Below are 20,997 nucleotides of genomic sequence, written 5' to 3' on the forward strand. Positions count from 1 at the left end.
TCTTGAACTTAGACCACAACTCTTATAACCCAAGGGCCACTGTAGAGGTGCCCCCCAGAAGCAGGTGTCCCCTCCGCCCTTCCTCCATGTCATACTGTAACGGCATCAGACCAATCTGGCTCAACTTTTCTGTAACAAAGTTTTAAGTTGTTTTCCAGTTGCCATGGAACCCCTAGGTTGAAGGTCGTGTAACCTGAGCGTGCCCAGACGAACCAAGCCTGCAACCATGGGCGGAACCTAAGTGCTGGGACCAAGGAGCGGGGACTGAATTAAGAAGTGGACACCGCATGGCAGGATCCAGGATCCAATCAGATCGAGCGCTGGTGTCAACCATGGCAGGATCCAATTGGATCATGCCTTCTGGCAGCACATCACTGCAAGAACCAATCAGATCACAGCTCATTACCCTCTGGCTATAAAATCAGCCCACCCTTCCCACCCCCCCAGCCTTGTTCTGGGACACACTGCTTTGGGAGTCGTCTTCCGTGTGATCCTTACTTGTACAGAGTGACAACCCCCCTTGCTTTAACCGACTTGGCTGTGTCCATTGGCTGACACCTGCCAAGCTAATGAACCCCTCCGTTTGGGCGGTAACAATACTGGTACCTGACTGACTTCACTATTCCCCAACTCGGCCTCCATGGCTGCTGCTGCTACCAACTAATTCTCTCTTCCCTCGTTCTTTCAGTCTCGCGATTACTGTTTATTACTTTGTCTTCTACCATGCTTTTTTGGAAATTTCCTTGAATATATTCAAGTAGAATGGCAAAGCATTTTCCTACATAAAACATTTTCCTCATTCTTGTATATTTTGTTTCTAAATTCTTGAGGCTTTGGGTTTTCCTGTTAATCAGATTGACCTGTTTTTGATGTACATTTTTATTGTACAAGTAATCATGGATCTTCTATAAATATTATGTCTGTGAAAGTTGTCAGAATCAAAATGCAGTCACTAATGTTAAAAACAAAAAAGCTGTGGCAAAGAGAGTTGGGGAAGGCCATGAAGAGAGAGTTCTCACACTTGCATCCTGATAATAAAAACCACAACCTTGCACAGAAGCCATCACAACGTTACACAAAAATACTTCTGCAAGGACTTCTGCCCAGCAACTGCCTGCCCAACCTCCGGCTGGTGTCACCCTTGTGGATCCTTGTAGCCAAGGATAGTTATTTCAAAACAATTATGCAATCCTCCTCACTTTTTTCCTTTAGAATCCTTTGTCTTCCCATTCCTCCCCAAATTTGCACATATGAATAATACTCTGGCCTGTGTATTCCCATTGCAATGCCCCAGAGTCTCTCTCTGTTTGTTTTTAGGTTGACATGTCTGAGGATGAAGGACAATAAACAAATACTAGATTGAATAAGACATGCTTTCTGTCTTCAAGGAGTTTATTAATATAATCTAGTAAAGATGAAAAGATGACCTCACAAAGATCTGGAGTACAAGTCAGACTGTGATAAGTGTTCTAGGAGATATGATCAAAACACTTTAGAATGAGGACAGAGAGCTTGCTTTGGCCTGGTGGGAAGAGGAGTTCAGTTCTATGGAAGAGAGGTCAAGTTCATTGGGTGAGCAGGATACCACAGGCAGAGACGCAGCAGAGGCAAAGAGAAGAGATGATGCCTGAAACAGCAAAGAGACTGTCCTTCCCAGGCAGAGGGTGTTGGCCGGGATGGGTGAGTTGTCCTTCCAGTCTGGCTGGAATGTGGAGTCTGAGAAGAGAGATAAGGCTGGAAAGATTGGTTGGGGCCAGTTGTCAAGTTTGGGGCTGTAGGTCAGAGGAACCATGGATCTATCTTAAAGGTTGACATGGTGTTAAGGGAGATAAATATATCATCATTTTTGATCTTGAAGAAAATAGATCTTTTTGCCCACACAAATGAAAAAGCATTTAAAAATGTTCAGCATTTGCTCTGAAAGAAGCTATTCCTTCAATTACCGTGTTTTCTGACAGCATCATCAATCTCCTCCCACCTCCTTGCACGCTGGCTCCATTCCCTGCATAAAAATACACACAGATTTTTCATATTCAAATAGCTTCCTCCTGGCCTCTCTAGCAGTCCTGTTGAGCAGCGGCTCATGCTTGTAATCCTAGCACTCTGGGAGGCCGAGGTGGGGAGGGAACACTTGAGGTCAGGAGTTCAAGACTTGCCTGGGAGTGGTGGCACATGCCTGTAGTCCCAGCTACTCAGGAGACTGAGGCAGGAGGATCGCTTGAGCCCAGAAGTTGAAGGTTGCAGTGAGCTATGATGGTGCCATTGCACTCTATTTTGGAATATATAGCAAGACCTCATTTCAAACGGGGGGGAAAAAAGGCACACAATACATTCTTTTCAATGGAATGAATGAATGGTTTTAGATTGCTGTCACTTCTTCCTCACCATGGAAAATCTTTTCAACCACTTTTATTTGGCCTTTTCTCCCTGCCAATCTACTAAAATTGGAATCTCAGAAGTCACCAATAACCTCCCAAGAAAGAAAAGTATAGCTGCTGACATGGAGAATGATCTGACACTCACAGATAAGTCATACTGTTCTCTTGTTGGACATAAAATCTCATAAAACATCCAGAATCTCGGGTGGCAAGGGCCAAGTAGCAGTGGTGATTACTTGCCAGAGACAAGTGGGGTGTGATTACCGGATAGATAACAGTCAGTAGTTATCACAATAGCCTGACTCGCCTTGGCTAGTTGATTATGGTGTTTCTAGAAGTGAAATAGATGGGCAGTCTAATCAATTCTTCTATTGTCTGAAAACATGAAGATTTTTGTGCACCATGTGAATGCTCAACAAAGAGTGGCCTCGGCAGAGGAAGATTTTAATGATCAGGAGGATAGAATGACCCGTTCTATGGATACCAGTCAGCCTCTTTCCTCAATCACCACTGTCACCTCCCAAAGGGCTCATGAACAAAGTGGCCACGGTGGCAGAGATGGAGGTTATGCATGGGCTCAGCAACAAGGACTCCCATTCACCAAGGCCACCCTGGCAACAGCCACTGCTGGGTACCCATCCTGCCAGCAGTGGAGCCCAACATTCAGTCTCAATATGGCACCATTCCCCGGGGTGATCAGCAGCTACCAGGTGACAGGTTGATCACATTGAACTACTATCATGGAAGGGGCAGCCTTTCTTCCTTACTGAAGTAGATGCTAACTCTGGATACAGATTTGCCTTCCCTGCAAACCACAATTTTGCCAAAACTACCATCTGTGGACCTACAGACTCACTTATCCACCATCATGGTATTCCACACAGCATCGCTTCTGATTGGGGGACTCTCTTCACGGCAAATGAAGTGCAGCAACACATCCATGCTCATGGCATTCACTGCTCTTACCATGTCTCCCACCATCGTGAAGCAGCTGGCTTGGCAGTGCGATGGCCTTTTGTACACTCAATTATAGTGCCTTCCAGGTGGCAATATCTTATAGGGCTGGGCAAGGTTCTCTAGGAGGCTGTATATGCTCCCAATCAGCATCCAGGATATGGCACTGTTTCTCCCATAGCCAGGATTCACAGGTGAGAAATCAAGGGATAGGAGTGACACCACCATCATCACCACTAGTGACCCGCTAGCAAAATTTTTGTTTCCTGTTCCTGAAATGTTATACCTTTCTATCCTAGAACTTTTAATTCCAATGGGGGGAATGCTTCCATCGGAAGCATTGACCACGATTCCATTGAACTAGAAGTTAGGATTGCCACTGTCACATTTGGCTCCTCGTGCCATCAAGTCACTAAGAAAGGAGTTATGGTGTTGACAGGGGTGATAGATCCTGACTACCAAGGGGAAATGGGACTGCTCCTCCACAATGGAGGTGAAGAATATGTCTGAAATGCAGGAGATCCCCTAGAATGTCTCTTTGTATTACCATATCCTGTTATTGTTTGTACAAAACTACAACCCAATTCAGGCAGGACTACTAATGGCACTGACTCAGGAATGGTTCGGGTCACCCAACCAGGTTAAGGACCACAACCAGCTGAGGCACTTGCCGAAGGCAAAGGGAAAATGGAATTGGTAGTGAAAGAAGGTTGTTGTGAAGATCAGATAGGACCACGTGACCACTTACAGAAACGGACTGTAACTGTCATATTTCCTCCTTATTTTATTATGAATACGTCTGTGCACACATATACACACATATCAGATGTCTTGGTTTTCTTCTCTTATTCAGCCCTTTATCATGTAACATAAGATGTATTAACTTTCATAGTATTTAAGTATTAAAAAGTTTACATCATAGAATTTAGATATCAAGAAGAGTAAACATTAACCAAGGACTTTGCATCCTTTCCTGGGAAAAGGGTTTGTGTTTTGGTTGCACTTGGGATAGTTGCATCATGTTAGCTCAAAATATGACCTTGTTATTGTCTTTATTTGGATATTGAGTGTTTAAAATGTGTACAGGTGCCAAGTCGACAAGGAGTGAACTTGTAATGATTAGGTTTATGTATCAGCTCGGTGGGTGTTTTGGGATGAGATTTATATTTTTTTTTTATTTTTTTTATTATTATTTTTTTATTTATTTATTTTTTTTGAGACAGAGTCTCACTCTGTTGCCCGGGCTAGAGTGAGTGCCGTGGCGTCAGCCTAGCTCACAGCAACCTCAAACTCCTGGGCTCAAGCGATCCTCCTGCCTCAGCCTCCCGAGTAGCTGGGACTACAGGCATGCACCACCATGCCCGGCTAATTTTTTGTATATATATATTTTAGTTGTCCATATAATTTCTTTCTATTTTTAGTAGAGACGGGGTCTCACTCTTGCTCAGGCTGGTCTCGAACTCCTGACCTCGAGCGATCCACCCGCCTCGGCCTCCCAGAGTGCTAGGATTACAGGCGTGAGCCACAGCGCCCGGCCGAGATTCATATTTAAATTGGTGAATTTTGGGTAGATTCTTCTCCACAATGTGGGCAGGCTTTAACCAATAAGTTGAAGCCTGAATAGAACAAAATGACCAGCTCTCTGAGCCCGGGGAGGGGGGTCTCCCCCAGACTGCCTTCATGTCACCTGAACCATTGGCTCTCCTGGGTCTCCAGCCTGCCAGCCTACACAGCAAATTTTGGACTTCCCAACCTCCATAATAGTATGAGTGAACTCCTTGTAATAAATCTCTATATGTACCTATATCTAGTATTCTGTTTCTCTGGAGAATCCTAATACCCTGCTTACTTATTTTTAAAAGGTAAAAGATTAAAATGTTGGCTATTTTCCACTCTCGATCTTAGCGTCAAAAATCACAGTAACACACTTTGCCCTCTTGCATCCAGAGTTGCTGCAACGCATCCCAGGAACGATACTGTGAAACATAACATAGGGAAGACAGAAATGACTGACCTAAGTTCAAAATGACATACACAAGGTGAACATGTAGCGTAGACCTACTATGTGACAAGGTGTTACGGATTGCACAAAACAATTTTTTTCCCCACAAAACTATTAAAGGCAGCTTTACAAAGATGATACTTTAATCAAGACTTGTAAGATGAGTGGGAGATGGCCAGGTGTGATTAAAGATTAAAGATAGCTGCAAATTCTTTACCACTTCTCCCACTGAGAGAGGTGAAGTCCCATTCACTTCCTCCTGAATCCGAGCTGGCCTTAGTGACTTGCTTAACCAACATCACGTGGCAAAAGTGACATTCTAGAACTTCCAAGCTTAGGTCATAAGGCTTTCAGCATCTGCCTGGGATTCTCAGAACACTCTGACAGCACAGAGCTCCCGTGTAAGTCCATTATTCTTAGATGGCCACACTGGGGAGGCTATGTGTAGGTACCCTGGTTGACAGTCCCAGCTGAGGCCAGCCTTCCCTCATGCCTGCCGACATGACAGACATAAATGACTCTCTTTTAGACTCTCTAGGGCTGCCCATCTACCAGTTGGATATCACCAAATGACCTCTTCAATACCAACAGAAGAATCATCCAGCTGAGCCTTGCCCCCGTGCCTGAAAATACCTGACCCACAAAATCATGAGGTTTAAGAAAGATGGTTTCTGTTTTAAGTTGCAGCTTGTTAGGCAGCAATACAGTCATTTGTCCAATCCTGCCTTCACAATGCTTTCCACTTGTTCTTTCTCCTTCTATAACCCCCAAACTCCAAATCTTATATAATCTCCTTATTGAAGCCTTCTTCATTTTCCCAGCAACAGGGCATTTCTGCCTCCTTTGAACTTGTACACTTTTACCACTCTAATAATGTATAACTAGGTTAGTGGCAATGTCCTATTTGTTTGGGACTGTACTAATTTCTGTCATCTCAAATAGTGCCCCCTTTCACTCTTGACAGTGTCCCATTTTAATCAACACATCACATGGTCATCCTGTGCTTAATTTTGCCCTGTTATTTGTATAGAAATGTTTTCTCTCATTCTAGACTATCAGGTTACTTGAAAGCAAGTATTGTCTTTCTGTCAATAAATATCTACTGAGCACCTACAATGCGCCACATACTGTACAATGTGCTGTCTTGTGTGTGATTATATTCCCCAGTGCTTTGGGTAATAGAGGCTGTTAGGCCACATCACCTCAAGGGCTGAGCTGGCTTGAGGACCGATGAGAATGCAGATGAGATAAGATTATTTTCATGTTGGTTTACTATAGAACCAGTTCACAGGCAGCACAAAGGATACATATGAGATCAAGAACACATGGTGTTAGAATAGATATGACTGTCAGAACCTTCCTTTTCCCGACAGAGGCACACCTCAAGGTCAGACTCAGTGCAGACTGAGAAACCCACCAGGACGGTGGAGCCCAGACTCTTGGCCCACTCTCTTTTAGGCTGGTGGGGAGGAGGAGGAAAGTGGCTACATCACTTCATGCCAGGTTTGGAAATTCAATTTTCTTGCTCCACCACAAATACATAAGCTAGTTACTCATGCAATATCTTTCTTTCATTGGCATTGGGTCTACTTAAGAAGTCAGTGGAGCAACTGGCCTTGACCAATCAGAAAGATTTTCAGTAAAAGAAAGGGCTGGGCACGGTCACTCATGCCTGTAATCCTAGCACTCTGGGAGGCCAAGGTGGGAGGATCACTTGAGGTCAGGAGTTCCAGACCACCCTGAGCAAGAGTGACACCCTGTCTTTACTAAAAATAGAAAAAATTAGCTGGGTGTGGGTGGCATGTGCCTGTAGTTCCAGCTACTCAGGAGGCTGAGGCGGGAGGATGGCTTGAGCCCAGGCATTCCAAGTCCAGCCTGGGCAACATATCAAAGCCCCATCTCTTAAAAAACAAACAAACAAACAAATAAACAAAAACTGGTACCATTTAAGTTGATAATAACAAATTTTATAAACAAGACTGATTTTATTTTCAAATTTTTGGAAGTTTTCAGAAAAAATAAAATGACAAGAACACATACAAATATTGACATTGTTCACTGAATTATAAAACTCTTGGCAGAGACAGGGACAGTTGAAATATCTGAATCTACCTCCTTCTGAAAGCAAGAATCACTTCTAAAATGTCCCTGACATATTTAACCAGCTTCCTCAAATCTTTCCCAAGTTTGATGCACTTCATTTTATAAAAATAATACAAACCATTTTTAATAAAACAAAAGAAAGAATAAAATACAGGAGAGGCAGGTCTCTTGTGTTACGGACTTTTAGAGAAAGGTCACATCTTTGAAGCAGCTTTGCAATACACAGGGCACAGTACTGGCTTCAAAAATTATATAAAGATTCTGTGCACTTGCATTGTTTAAATATGAAGAAGAGCTGCCATCGTCTTCCTCTATAAACATTAGCAAGCTATATCCATTCAAGTACATTAACCTAATTGGACTTCACATAGTTTTATACTTGGGATGAGGCTAGGCTAGACAGGAAAAAATAAACTAGCACAGAGCTGTTAATAAGAAAACTTTAAAATACTGTGAGACGTGATCAAATGAAAGTCAATCCCGGATGACACAACAAATTTCCGATTACATAAATAAGTTCTATTCCGTACTACAAATTTCCACTATTGGAAGATCCTGATTAAAATAAAGAAGTACGTAAAACTGGAACAGGAAGTAAACGTGAGTATTTGGTTCGTTCCAGAGGGTCTACAAGTCCAGCTGCAGCCACCCAAGTCTGGGTTCCTAACGGAGTGTGACCAGCTCTTCTGAAGAGGTAGGGTGAATGGCGACCGTGTTGTCAAAGTCGGCCTTCGTTGCTCCCATTTTCACCGCGACAGCAAAACCCTGCAGCATCTCATCACATCCAATTCCCTGCATGTGGATTCCAACCACCTGGGACAAAAAGAAAAATTTCAGAAGTGAAATTACAACACGTCTAATCCCAATATGGCATAACACAGCCTACATGGCTCTGTGCACTCCTGCCTTGACTTCCCCTCTAGACCTCCCCAACCCATCGCATCCAGTTCTCCCCTCAGGCTCTTGCTCTGGCCTCCCACAGCCCTTTCCTTCTGTCCCAACGACCCACCACACTCCCTCTTATGCACAAGATGTCCCTCTGCCTGGACAATCTTTCCTTCCCTCTTTTAAGAATTAAAGCCCATTCATTATTCAGACAGCTACACAGTTGTGCCTTCCTGACCAAGTTAAATTCTCCATCAGTGATCTCTCAGTACCAGTGTTTTTCCTTCATGGTTCTATCAGAGCTACAAGGTCCCATTTTGCAAAGGAAACTAGACAGTTACAGTCCATCTCTCCCAGCAGATTTTAATCACCAGACAGAGGGGGGTCCGTCCTGCTTTTGCTCTGTACGGCCGAGCACAAAGACTGAGGCTCGGGAGGTGCCCAATCCGTGCATGCTGATTGGCCACCAGAATGATCATAAAGACGCATTTGTTTAAAATCACATTCTGCAGTGAGGTTTCTCAATATAGTTAAGAACTTTGTTAAATGTTTTTACCACCTTCAGCAAATACTTTTAGGGTAACTATTCCATTGGAAATCAAGGTTACAGAATGTAAAATTTAGCCACAAAAATAATTTGTTTAGAACCAAATCAAGAATATACTTACTACTTAACGATGGTTAAAATGGTAAAATTTATGTGTTTTATGCAACAAGTTTTTTTTTATTGATTTTTTTTTCCCATTCAACTCTCTGAGGAATATGCAACAACTTTTTAAAAAGTATATCCCATCCTATTTGATAGCATTTTAAAAAGAAAAAAAGAAAAAACAATGAAAGTAAAAAAGTATATCTCAATTTAAAACCAAAAAAATCAAGTATTGTATACGTATTAAACACAGCCAGATTTTTACATGCTGTGACCTAAGCTGAATTTACAAGGAACTTCTCTGGTGATGGCAGAAACTCTGTATTATTCCTCCCCATATCACAGTTCTTAGTCTTTAGAAGACTGTCCTGTAATGTTTGTCAAATGAATGAATGACAACTGGTATGAAGAAATAACTGATAGGAGTAGGTAAGTTGAGACCTTGATGATTCAAAATCCAGAAATCTCAGGCTACTGAGGAACATTCAGGGCCGAGAAAGAGCAAGCTTGTTTCTGCCGCCAGCCCACTTCCCCCCTGCTCTGATTCTCTGCTTCTGTCGGCCCTCGGTGACACTGAATTTTATAAGCCAGAGACTACATCTTGTGGCTTCTGGTATACAGGGCCACTGAATCAGACACAGATTATGCTCTTTTTGATAACAGAAGTCGAAAACTACATCTAAATTTTGAATTGAGCCACTGTCCCTCATACAGCCATGGTCCTATGCAACATTGCTAAGTTCTACTTTAATATTTAATTCAGTTAGCAGAAACCATCCAATAGGCTGACCCAGTACCAAAGCAACTCTTATCTTTAAAATTAAAATCCATTGAAACATTAAGCAAAACCACACTGAGATACTACTTCCCACCCACCGGGATGACTATAATTACAAACACAAGACAATAACAAGTTTTGGTGGAAATGGAACCCTTGTACATTGCTGGGGAAATAGAAAATGGCACAGCCACCAAAGGTTGGCAGTTTCTCAAGAAGTTACACCAGAAATAGATTATCTTAAGAACCTTTTTTGAATAAATCTCTTCTTCATTGATCTATTACATTCAATTTAAATTAGTCTTACATTAAACTCCTTACACTTACTAGTATTTCTGAGTTTCCTATTTATTCTGGCTTTTTGGTCAACCATGGCAAGCTTTTGGTGATTTTTGATGTTTCTCCCTTACTTTTATGTTATTTACTTCATTTTTTTGGAGACCAAGTCTCGCTCTGTTGCTCAGGCGGGAGTACAGTAATGTCATCATAGCTCACAGCAACCTCCAACTCCTGGGCTCCAGCGATCCTCCTGCCTCAGCCTCCCGAGTGGCTGGGACTATAGGTGCATGTCATGACACCCGGCTAATTTTCCTATTTTTTGCAGAGATGGCGTCTTGCTCTTGCTTAAGCTGGTCTAGATCTCCTGCCTCAAGTGATCCTTCCACCTTGGCCTTCCGGAGTGTTGGGATTACAGGCGTGAGCCACCGTGCCCCCCAACCCCCCACTTTTTAAAAAGGAATGGAACCTTCTTTCTAAATGTAATATTATATTATGAAGAACCCCAAAATATATATAACACAGATAACAATGGAACTGTCCATGTGAATCACAAGGCGTAACGACCTGGTCTCTTCTCTCTTAACCACACCAAAATATCACCATCCCTGTCGACTTGGCAGAGCACTGTTTAGCTCACTGGATTTTTCCATACCTTTTCCTCTTTGTTGGCACAGACCATTTTCATCACACATTTTGTTTTCCTTTTGGTAACTGCGTGATACATTGGAGTAAAGGTGGTGGAATAGGTCTTCACATTTTCTTTCCCATATTTACAAATGGCCTCATCTATAACGCACATAAGAAAAGCATCTATCAAAAAACTAAACAATTCTACCGAGCTATCAAAAAAGAGAGATGGACAGAAATACACAACCTGAATCAAATCATGAGGAAACATCGAACACTACCAAGACCAGCAACATTCTGCAAAGTAAATGCCGATGAGATATGAGACAAAAGAAAGCCTTAGGAATTTTGTCTATAGAGTACAGGAGACTAAAGAGGTATGAAAATTAAATGCAATACGTTATCTTGGACTGAATCCTGGACTTGGAAAACAATGCGAAAAATGACATTTTTAAGATAACTGGTAAACTTTGCATAAGGTTTAAAGTTTAGATAATACTGTGTCAATTGAAATTTTCTCATTTTGAAAGCTGCACTATGTTTATATAAGGGAACAGCCTGTTTTCAGGAAATACATACTGAAGTGTGTATAGAATGAGAAAATGATAAAGGAAAAATATTAAGGATGTACAGGAGTCCTTTGTACTATTTTCGCGACTTTATTTTTTTTTTTGAGACAGGGTCTAGCTCTGTCGCCTGGGCTAGAGTGCCATGGGTCGTCACAGCTCACGCAACCTCCAACTGCTGGGCTCAAGCGATCCTCCTGCCTCAGCCTCCCAAGTAGCTGGGACTACAAGCGCGAGCCACCGTGCCAGCCTGAAACTTTTCTTTATATTTGAAATTAGCTCAAATAAAAATCCTAAAAATAGGTCAAAGAGAAAGGCACAGTGGTATGAGGGAAAGGCACTGTACTCTCAAAGTGTTAGTAGCTGTGGAGGAACTTGGAACTGTGACAAAAGACTGAACAAAAAGGAGTGTAACTTCGGGCTGAGATAGATTTAGTCAGTTGGCAGAGGCCCAATTTAAAGTTGGGGGTGGGGAGGAAAAACCATAAATGACCTTCATTTTCAAGTACCCACCTTCTGTGAGTCCCACCGTGCCAATAGGAGGGTGACTGAAGACCACGGTTGGGATGTTGTCATAGTCTAATTTGGAATCCTCTTTGCATTCAAAAAGTCGATGGGCAAGTTTTCGGCCAGCAGCTATTGCAACTGTAAAGATATTTTAAAATCAGTGTTTTATCTTATTGTTCATTTTAACAAAGCAGAATTGTTCTACTCACCATTCATCTGTCTGGCTTAATACACCAGTTATAACAAAGTTTTACACCAAACCAACGCTCACTGTAATATCTAGTTCAATATAATGAGGACATATCGATGCCTTAGTGAACAATTCAAAACCACTGGCTGAGTCAAGTCTGTATATTCTATTACAGGCTGAGCAGCCCTAATGAAAAAATCCAACATCCAAAATGCTCCAAGATTCGAAACTTTTTGACACTGAAGTGCAGAATTCCACACCTGACCTCATATGACAGGTCGCAGTCAAAATGCAGGTGCACAACAGTCTATTCAGTGTCCCCACAGGGAAAATTAAATTACCTTTATGCTATATGTACATAGGATGTATATGAAACAGAAATGAATTTTGTGTTTGGACTTGGTTCCCATCTCTAAGCTATTGCATTATTGTATACACAGATATTCCAAAATCTGAAAAAACCTGAAATCCAAAACACATCTGGTCCCAAGCATTTCAGGTAGGGGATATTGATACAATATTTATGGGACTATATTAGTTTCTAGCATCTTCAGTTCTACGTTGTAACCCTATTTATTTCACAGTAAGATTGTTTTTTCACTTAAAATGTATTCTCCTTAGCCTATTCTTACTTCTAATAGTCTTTAAAAATAAAAAAGCCTGACTTTAGTAAAAGCATCAGTTATCAATTTTATTTATTGTAAACTGACAGCTCCCCCTCCAAGTAAGGTATTGTTAGGATGCCTAAGAAATTTTCTCTACTTCAACATAATTTTCAATGGCTAGATTATGTTATAAAGTTTTTAAAATTTTGTTATTTTGCTTTCATAAAGACAATTCTTGTCAAAGGATACAAAATTTCAGTTAGACGGGAGGAATGAGTTCAAGAGATCTATTGTACAATATGGTGACCACAGTTAATAACAACGTATCATATACTTGAAAATTGCTAAGAAAGTAGGTTTTAGGCCGGGCGCGGTGGCTCACGCCTGTAATCCTAGCACTCTGGGAGGCCGAGGCGGGTGGATCGCTCGAGGTCAGGAGTTCGAGACCAGCATGAACAAGAGCGAGACCTCGTCTCTACTAAAAATAGAAAGAAATTATCTGGCCAACTAAAAATATATATATACAAAAAAAATTAGCCGGGCATGGTGGCGCATGCCTGTAGTCCCAGCTACTCGGGAGGCTGAGGCAGGAGGATCGCTTAAGCCCAGGAGTTTGAGGTTGCTGTGAGCTAGGCTGACGCCACGGCACTCACTCTAGCCTGGGCAACAGAGCAAGACTCTGTCTCAAAAAAAAAAAAAAAAAAAAAAATTACTTCTCCTGAAGGCCACTTCCTTCCACTGCACCAGGTACAACTGCGAATCAGAGAGTGACTGTATTGTCAACATGAAACTTTCAGTCTTCACTAAGCATTTTATTTGAAGTCTTTTAAGGAAAAATGACTATTATTCAGAAAATGTCAGTACCCCAACCAACATCTATTTCAATGCATTTCTGTTACTACCATTTTGACGACAGAAAGACATCCACCCTTTTCACTGTGGAGAGCTGCTTTGCTTTGATGTCAACACCCAGGGCCTCCTTCACCAAGCAAGGAAGAGACATTACCTGGAGTGAGAAGAGCTTTTCCACACACATCCCCAACTGCGTAGACGCCTTTTATGTTGGTATTCTGGAATTCATCTACTATGATGTGACCTTTGTCATCGGTCTGAATCCCCTAAAATTATAAAGAGACATCATGTAACTACTTGGCCCATCTACTAAAAATGGCAGCTCAAACCTCTGGATCAGCCTCCTCTCACACTGGCACCTCAGCCTGAATCTCCAAGAAACCACAAGACTCAACTGCAACGTGAAAGACATCTGAAGCAAGTTTCACATCTTCTGATTAATGTAAAAGGCAATATTTTATCCACTTTTGAGGTGTTTTAACAGGATTTGGTGTTGCGATGTACAATTCAACTGGCCACGTAAACACGCAGAGGAAATCACTCAACTATCAGACGTGCTCCTTGCTCTCTCTGTGGAGTCAGTGCTCTCGACTCCTGCTGAAGGAAGCCCCTTCCAGAAGCACGTTAACTCACACCATAGCGGGGCACGGGCTAAAGTGGGCACCAAAAGCACACTGCTGTGAAGCTTACCATCTTATCTTTAAAAATCCAAGCAACTTTTGTGTTCTACCCTAAAACATACTGATGCTTCCCTTAACCAAATTTTTTTCCTGTATGCTGATCAAATTTTTGCTTCAAGACGACATGCTGTGCTTATCTTGTGGCTCTGCGAGTCCTAGGAACACATATCCAGTGTGAGAAGTAGAGTATAGCAGAAGCAGGAACAGGTAGCGTAGAGGTTAAGAGTACAGCCTTTGGAGCCACATAGATTGAAGTTCAAATCCCAGCTCTGTGACTTACTAGCTAAAAGACCTTGTGTAACCACCTATTTATCAACAAATATTTGGACCTCTATTACAAATGAGGCTTTGACCTAGTCACTGAGAATATAATGGTAAGACAGGCATCCTTTCTGCCCCATAGTTTATGGCCTGGGGAATTATCTGTTATCTCTGTCGTCCTGGTTTCCTCATTTTTATCCCTCAAAGAGGTGCTGGCAAGATTAGATTAGATTAATAGTGTGTTGACAAGACCCAGTACATAGCAATCATTCAGTTTGCATCACACAAATATATCCTAACAGTGAATGAAACTGAAAATTTTTCTGCCTCACTCTCTAAAAAATTCAGCAAATACAGTCAAAGACTGGATCTCCCAATGCCTATATCTGTACAAAGGCAAAATGTCTCTTGAAAGGTGAAAGTTTTTACGGTGATTAGCTTTGCTAATATGAAAATAGACAAGCAGTTTTACTAAAGTTCATTGAACAATAAGATTACAAACAAGCAAGGCTGGGCAATGGTGGCATGTGCCTGTAGTCCCAGCTACTTGGGAGGTGGGAGGATTGCTTGAGCCCAGGAGTTCAAGTCTAGCCTGGGCAACATAGTGAGACCCCATGTCGGAGAAAAAAAAAAAAAAAAAAAGAATAAAAACAAGCAAAATACCTCCCTGGATATTTTATACTTTCAAATGCTGAAAAATAACCTTTTATAGAAATGCAAAAGTAACCCACATTACAACAGAAATTAATATTAGAACATTAATCAAAATGTTACATACTGCTCAAGAGGCTCTATCAAATATATAAACCTCAAACATCAAATATTCTATTATTACTAATATAGTACAGTATATCAGAAAAAACCATTATCATCACCAGCAACAGCAGGTTAACATTTCTTGTGTTCATATCACAGCCCAGGGTCTAAACTGGTAACTTTGCACACGTTTTCTCATTCACTCTTCTCTGTATCCCAGCAAGGCAAGTACTAGTTTTATTCCCATCTTGAATGTGAAGCAACTGAAACTTAGAGAAATTAAGCTCCTTGCTCAAGGCCATGCAACTGGTAAGTAATAGACTAAGGTTCAAATTTGGGTCAAACTCTGGCAACCATGCCCCAAGCTACTATATCAGACTTTCCTTCAAAATTAAAAAAAACATAAATGCCAACCGTCTGCATACACAGCATTGGTGGGGCCAGGAGAGAGACAGCTTCACATTTGTTTCCCTCTCCACGCACCAGTGTCCAGGACAGCTGCACACCCAGCAGTCAGGCTTTTTTTTTTTGCGACAGAGTCTCACTCTGTTGCCCGGGCTAGAGTGCCATGGCGTCAGCCTAGCTCACAGCAACCTCAAACTCCTGGGCTCAAGCGATCCTCCTGCCTCAGCCTCCCGAGTAGCTGGGACTACAGGCATGTGCCACCATGTCCGGCCAGATAATTTCTTTCTTTCTTTCTTTTTTTTTTTTTTTAGTAGAGACGGGGTTTCGCTCTTGCTCAGGCTGGTCTCGAACTCCTGAGCTCAAACAATCCTCCGGCCTCGGCCTCCCAAGTACTAGGATTACAGGCGTGAGCCACCGCGCCCGGCCAGCAGTCTGGCTTAGATACTGCAGATGATAAGGGACTGGTATAGGACTTCGGAAAGACATTCGCAGAGCAAAAAGGAAGTGTGTAAGGAGGAGGTCAGGCAGGAAACTGCTGGCCAATCTAGATTAGAGGTGGCAGGGGCTTCATTGTGATAACACTAGAAAGGGAAAATAACTTTCTTTTTTAAATTTCAAAGGAAGAAGCAATGGAATTTGATGACAAAGTAGATATATAAAATAAAGAGAAAAGAATCCAATACACCCCAAGCGAGTTTGGGGTGTCCAGGGGAAAGGGGTGGGGATCACAGGGCTACTAACAGATTCGAGAATGTTTTGGGCACACCAACTCAGCTTACCACTTTGTTTAAATTCAAACCCCTGGAGTTTGGGTCCCGCCCGATGGCCCAGAGCAGGCAGTCAACATCTGGAATCGTGGTCACGGTGGGTTTCCGACCAGGAACGGAAGTAACCATGACAAGTTCCAAGCCCGACGAAGTCTTTTTAACCTCCTTGACCTATTGGCAAATAAAATGTGTTCAATGAGGGGGTGGAGGTGGGAAGGAAAGCAGGAGAAACTAGAATAATTTTTAACCTTTTCTAAAAATCCCCACTGAATCCTACCTGCTGACATAGACATTTGCTTTCACCCAAAGGCTACCAACACTAGAACTCCCGGGTGCCAATCCTGCTCCCCTCGTGGCCCCAGAGCTTCCAGGCAATGGCCGGGAATGTCAGCTCACGTCACCATAGAAACGCTTCAATTTAAAAACAAAGTATCTTAAAGCATACTTCTTAAAAACTGTGATAAAATTTTAAGTCATAAATCTAAAGCACAGTGGTTTGGAAGTGGGATACGGCAACAGCATTAGGAAATTTCCAAACTGTAAGCAGTGCCTCTCCCGGGACTTTTTTTTTTTTTTTTTTTTTTTTGAGACAGGGTCTCACTATGTGGCCCAGAATGGAGTGTTGTGGCACAATCACAGCTGCCTCCGACTGCAGCCTCCGACTCCCGGGATCAAGCGATCCTCCCCTCTCAACCTCCCCAGTAGGTAACACTACAGGCATGCACCACCACAACTGGCTGTATTAATTTTTTTGTTTTAGAGATGGGGTCCCACTATGTTGCCCAGGCTGGTCTCAAACTCCTGGCCTCAACCAATACTCCCGCCTTGGCCTCCCCAAGTGCTGGGATTATAGGCATGAGCCACCGTGCCTGGCCTAGCCTGGCATTCTTGCTTTTATTATGTAATGTGATATGGTCTATGTTGGAAGGGTGAAGTGGTGGGAAGGGAAAAGGAGGATCATGTTTACAAGGCTAATTCTCTAGGAAAATTCTGCTGAAATTCAAGTGATTTCCTGAGCAGTGAAGTACTTTGTAATTCTTTCTGTTTATAAAACCCAAATGGGTCAAATGGTATGCTTTAAAAATAGATTCCATAATATTGCCCAAAAACTAAATATAAATCTGAAAAATTAGGATGTGCAATAAGGCATCTGAGAACAAAAATCAAAGTTTTAAAATCAAAATTAAAAAATCAAAGTTGATCTAGATTCAACTGCCAGGTTTCTAATCTCTTGCACCTTAAGTTCATTAATGTGAAGTACTGCTGCCTAGGAGAAAGAAAATCATCAGGAATACTCTAGAAGTGGAATACATTGACTGGGGTAGACACAGAGTTTGTGATTATAAAACCAATCATGGGCCGGGCACAGTGGCTCACGCCTGTAATCCTAGCACTCTAGGAGGCCGAGGCGGGTGGATCGCTCAAGGTCAGGAGTTCGAGACCAGCCTGAGCAAGAGCGAGACCCCCCGTCTCTACTAAAAAAATAGAAAGAAATTATCTGGACAACTAAAATATACATAGAAAAAATTAGCCGGGCATGGTGGTGCATGCCTGTAGTCCCAGCTACTTGGGAGGCCGAGGCGGGAGGATTGCTTGAGCCCAGGAGTTAAAGGTTGCTGTGAGCTAGGCTGATGCCACGGCACTCTAGCCCGGGCAACAGAGTGAGACTCTGTCTCAAAAAACAAAAACCAATGTGTGAGCCACAGGGGAAAAGTGAGACTCGCGACAGAGAGTCGGACAGACCACTGGGGACTGCTGGCGAGCCCGGGCCCGGCCCACGTACCTGGGAGAACTTCAGCACCTCCACGCCGGCGTTCTCCAGCTCTTCCGTGCAGTTGGCGCTGATTATGGAATCAAAAGTTCTAAGTACCTGTGTACAAACATAGGGATGGATGGTGCGAAAGGAAGAGAACTTGAGTAAAGACAAACTACAAACTTGGGAGGGAAAATTCAGCATTATCCCTCTTCTAATCTCCTTCCTCAGTGGCCCAATTGGGAGTGGGGTTCGAATAAATCCTCTGCTTTCCCACCTAGCCACCCACCGAAGTCTGTGCTACATGTGACTTCATCATCTCCTATCTTACAGTTCCACGGACAGCCAACCTTCCGGCCTCCCCTATCTCCACGGCCCCCTCCTTCCTCCCAAGCTTGTTTCTGTTTTCCTTAATTAAGTTCAGGGAACAGAAATTCTCTTTCCCCCAGGGCCTGCTTTCCCTCTGATACGCTTGAAGGGAAGGTCCTCTCGCACAATCTCCTGATCTAGCCAGAAATCTCAACAGCTTAGCCTTGGAGATTCATCTGTGATAACCTGCCCACAGGGCTCAGGTGGGAGGACAGGAGTCATTCACAGAGTAGTTCTAGAATGGAGTTACACCGGGACGGGGGGAGGGGGAGGGGGAGACTGGTGCATCAGGGGCGGACAGGGCAGGAAGCCCATGCAGATGTGGCTGCAGAGGGACCAATTTTCCAGATGCAGGAACTATCCCCCCACTGACAGCCTGCCGTGGTTTATTTACTTATTTACATAAAAATGCAGGCTTAGCTATCCCCTCTGATTTTCACCTTCCTTCCAGCTTGCTGGATATAGTCTAGTAATGCAAAATAATGTTTGCCTGAGAAACAGTATTCCTGGGGTTAATTACAGGACAAGTCTCCAAGCCAAAAACAAAGTTCCTCGGAGTCCACATTGCCTAGGATTGTTAGTAACCCTCGTCTCCCTCCGTCTGCTCGTGTAAGAATTAGAAGCATAGCATTTGAGTGGTCAGGGGTCTGGTAAATCCTGTCGCCGCAGAGTGAGGCTCCAAAGACATTAAATGGTTTGCCCAAGTCGTGTGTTTGTTAGGGACAGCCAGCAGCGGGACCAGATTCTTAGGCCCACACTCGTTGCTGCCTCACATCGTGTCTCTGGAAGCTCTAACATGGTGTCACGACAACAGCAGTACTCAGTAGGATTAATCGGCCAAAGACACAAAGCAGTGCTTCATCAAGCAAAGACAAACAAGGAGGCTGGGTTCAAGCGGAAAGAGGATTGGTTTGGGCTTTCTGAAACCTTAGCCGACACCCAGTTGTGACACTAATTAGCAGCCACAAAACCTCTCTTGGCTTTAGTTTCTTCATCTGTAAAATGAAGTTCAAGTGGGTGATCTACAGGGTTCCTTGGAATGCAAAGACTTAAGCGAACTGTCTTGATTTGGTGGTACGAATCCAACACTGCCCGATCACATGGAATGGCTTTCCAGAATCAACAGATTAACCTGACTGTGTTTAATGTAACTAAGGTTCATATTTAAGCCCACATGCCTCCTTATTAGGGCATCTGATGACCATCTTCCAGTTTAACCAACGAAAAATTATCATCATCAACTAGCAGCTGGGAGGGACACGGGCCAAATTCAAACTTGGATGTAGCCGTCTGTGCAACAGACCAACTGACCTCCACCTGCTCTCACCCCACCATATAGCGACAACATAAGAAAAACTCTCCCTCTGTTTTTTTTTTTTTCTTCAATTAACATCAAGGAAAGGGAAGAGAAAAGGTAGAATTTACCTTATCATGCCGTATCATTAGTGATGTCTTAGAACCGAGGGCCGAGAGGATCCCAGCTATCTCCACAGCAATGTAACCTGCACCAACAATGACACTGCGGCTAAAATGAAAGCACAGGGTTAATGTTTTTAAATAAACTTATTCTGGAATAATTTTAGATTTACAGAGAAATTGCAAAGATAGTACAGCGATTTCCCTTCTATCAGTTTTCCCTTACGTTAACATTTCACATAACCAGGGTACATTTGTCAAAATAAGAAATTAGCATTGGTACATTACTAACTGACTAAACCCTAGATTTCAGATTTCACCAGTATTTCTGCTAATCTGTTTTTTCTGTTCCAAGAGCAATCCAGGAGACCACATTACAATTTATTTTTATTTTTTTAATTTTTATTTTTTTTTAGAGACAGGGTTTCACTCTGCCACCCAGGCTAGAACACAGTGGCTATATTACAGCTCAACTGTAATCTTGAACTCCCGGGCTCAAGAGATCTTCCTGCCTCAGCCTCCCTCGTAGCTGAGACTATAGGTGTACCACCACGCCTGGCTAATTTTTCTTTTATTTTTTGTAGAGATGGGGTCTTGCCATGTTGCCCAGGTTGGTCTGGAACTCCTGGCCTCAAACGATCCTTCTGCCTTGGCCTTCCAAAGTGCTGTGATTATAGGTCTGAGCCACTGTACCTGGTCTATGCTGCAATTTTAAATATAAAATACCCCTTTGTAGAAGAAGAGAAACATATTTTTAGTTGTTTTAAATGTCCTTTAGCCTGATTTCTTCAGAGGAGAAACAAAAACGCTTGACACTAGAGAAGATTCCTTATGCAATGGTCCTCACACCTAAAACTAAAATCAGGGCCACTATTATTCGCCTCTGTTCAGTATTTCTCCTTGGTCATTATTCAGTTCTATCCATCCTTGCAATATGATCAAAGGTCAAGGTAAGTAAGCCATTTTTTTTTTTTTAAAGAGTAATTTTACTAGTTTATTAGTAGAAATAGATCTAAAATAATTTTTTTCTTAACACATATGAATTTGAGGCAATATGCTTAGTGGTTAGAAGTCCAACTTCCTGGATTCAAATTGTGGTGTCACACTAGCTATATGACCTTAGGCATTTTACGCAACCACGTCCTGCCTCAATTTCTCCATCAATAAAATGGGGGTAGGCCGGGCGCGGTGGCTCACGCCTGTAATCCTAGCACT

General features: G+C 42.6%; 1 protein-coding gene across 1 annotated transcript in view; it reads right to left on the bottom strand.

Moving 5' to 3' along the window:
* Positions 1 to 7,345: 7,345 nt before the first annotated feature.
* The window catches only part of GSR (glutathione-disulfide reductase), a 45,675-nt gene continuing 32,023 nt past the window's right edge, over positions 7,346 to 20,997 (bottom strand). The window contains exons 7-13 of the mRNA XM_069485232.1: positions 19,792 to 19,891; positions 18,028 to 18,114; positions 16,257 to 16,415; positions 13,530 to 13,641; positions 11,735 to 11,866; positions 10,681 to 10,814; positions 7,346 to 8,250 (exon numbers count right to left, since the gene is read on the bottom strand). Of these exons, the coding sequence (XP_069341333.1) occupies positions 8,101 to 8,250; positions 10,681 to 10,814; positions 11,735 to 11,866; positions 13,530 to 13,641; positions 16,257 to 16,415; positions 18,028 to 18,114; positions 19,792 to 19,891 (874 nt within the window). The 3' untranslated portion in view covers positions 7,346 to 8,100. The remainder of the gene's footprint in view (positions 8,251 to 10,680; positions 10,815 to 11,734; positions 11,867 to 13,529; positions 13,642 to 16,256; positions 16,416 to 18,027; positions 18,115 to 19,791; positions 19,892 to 20,997) is intronic.

This window comes from Eulemur rufifrons, chromosome 12 (assembly GCF_041146395.1).
Source record: "Eulemur rufifrons isolate Redbay chromosome 12, OSU_ERuf_1, whole genome shotgun sequence".
Taxonomy (NCBI): domain Eukaryota; kingdom Metazoa; phylum Chordata; class Mammalia; order Primates; family Lemuridae; genus Eulemur; species Eulemur rufifrons.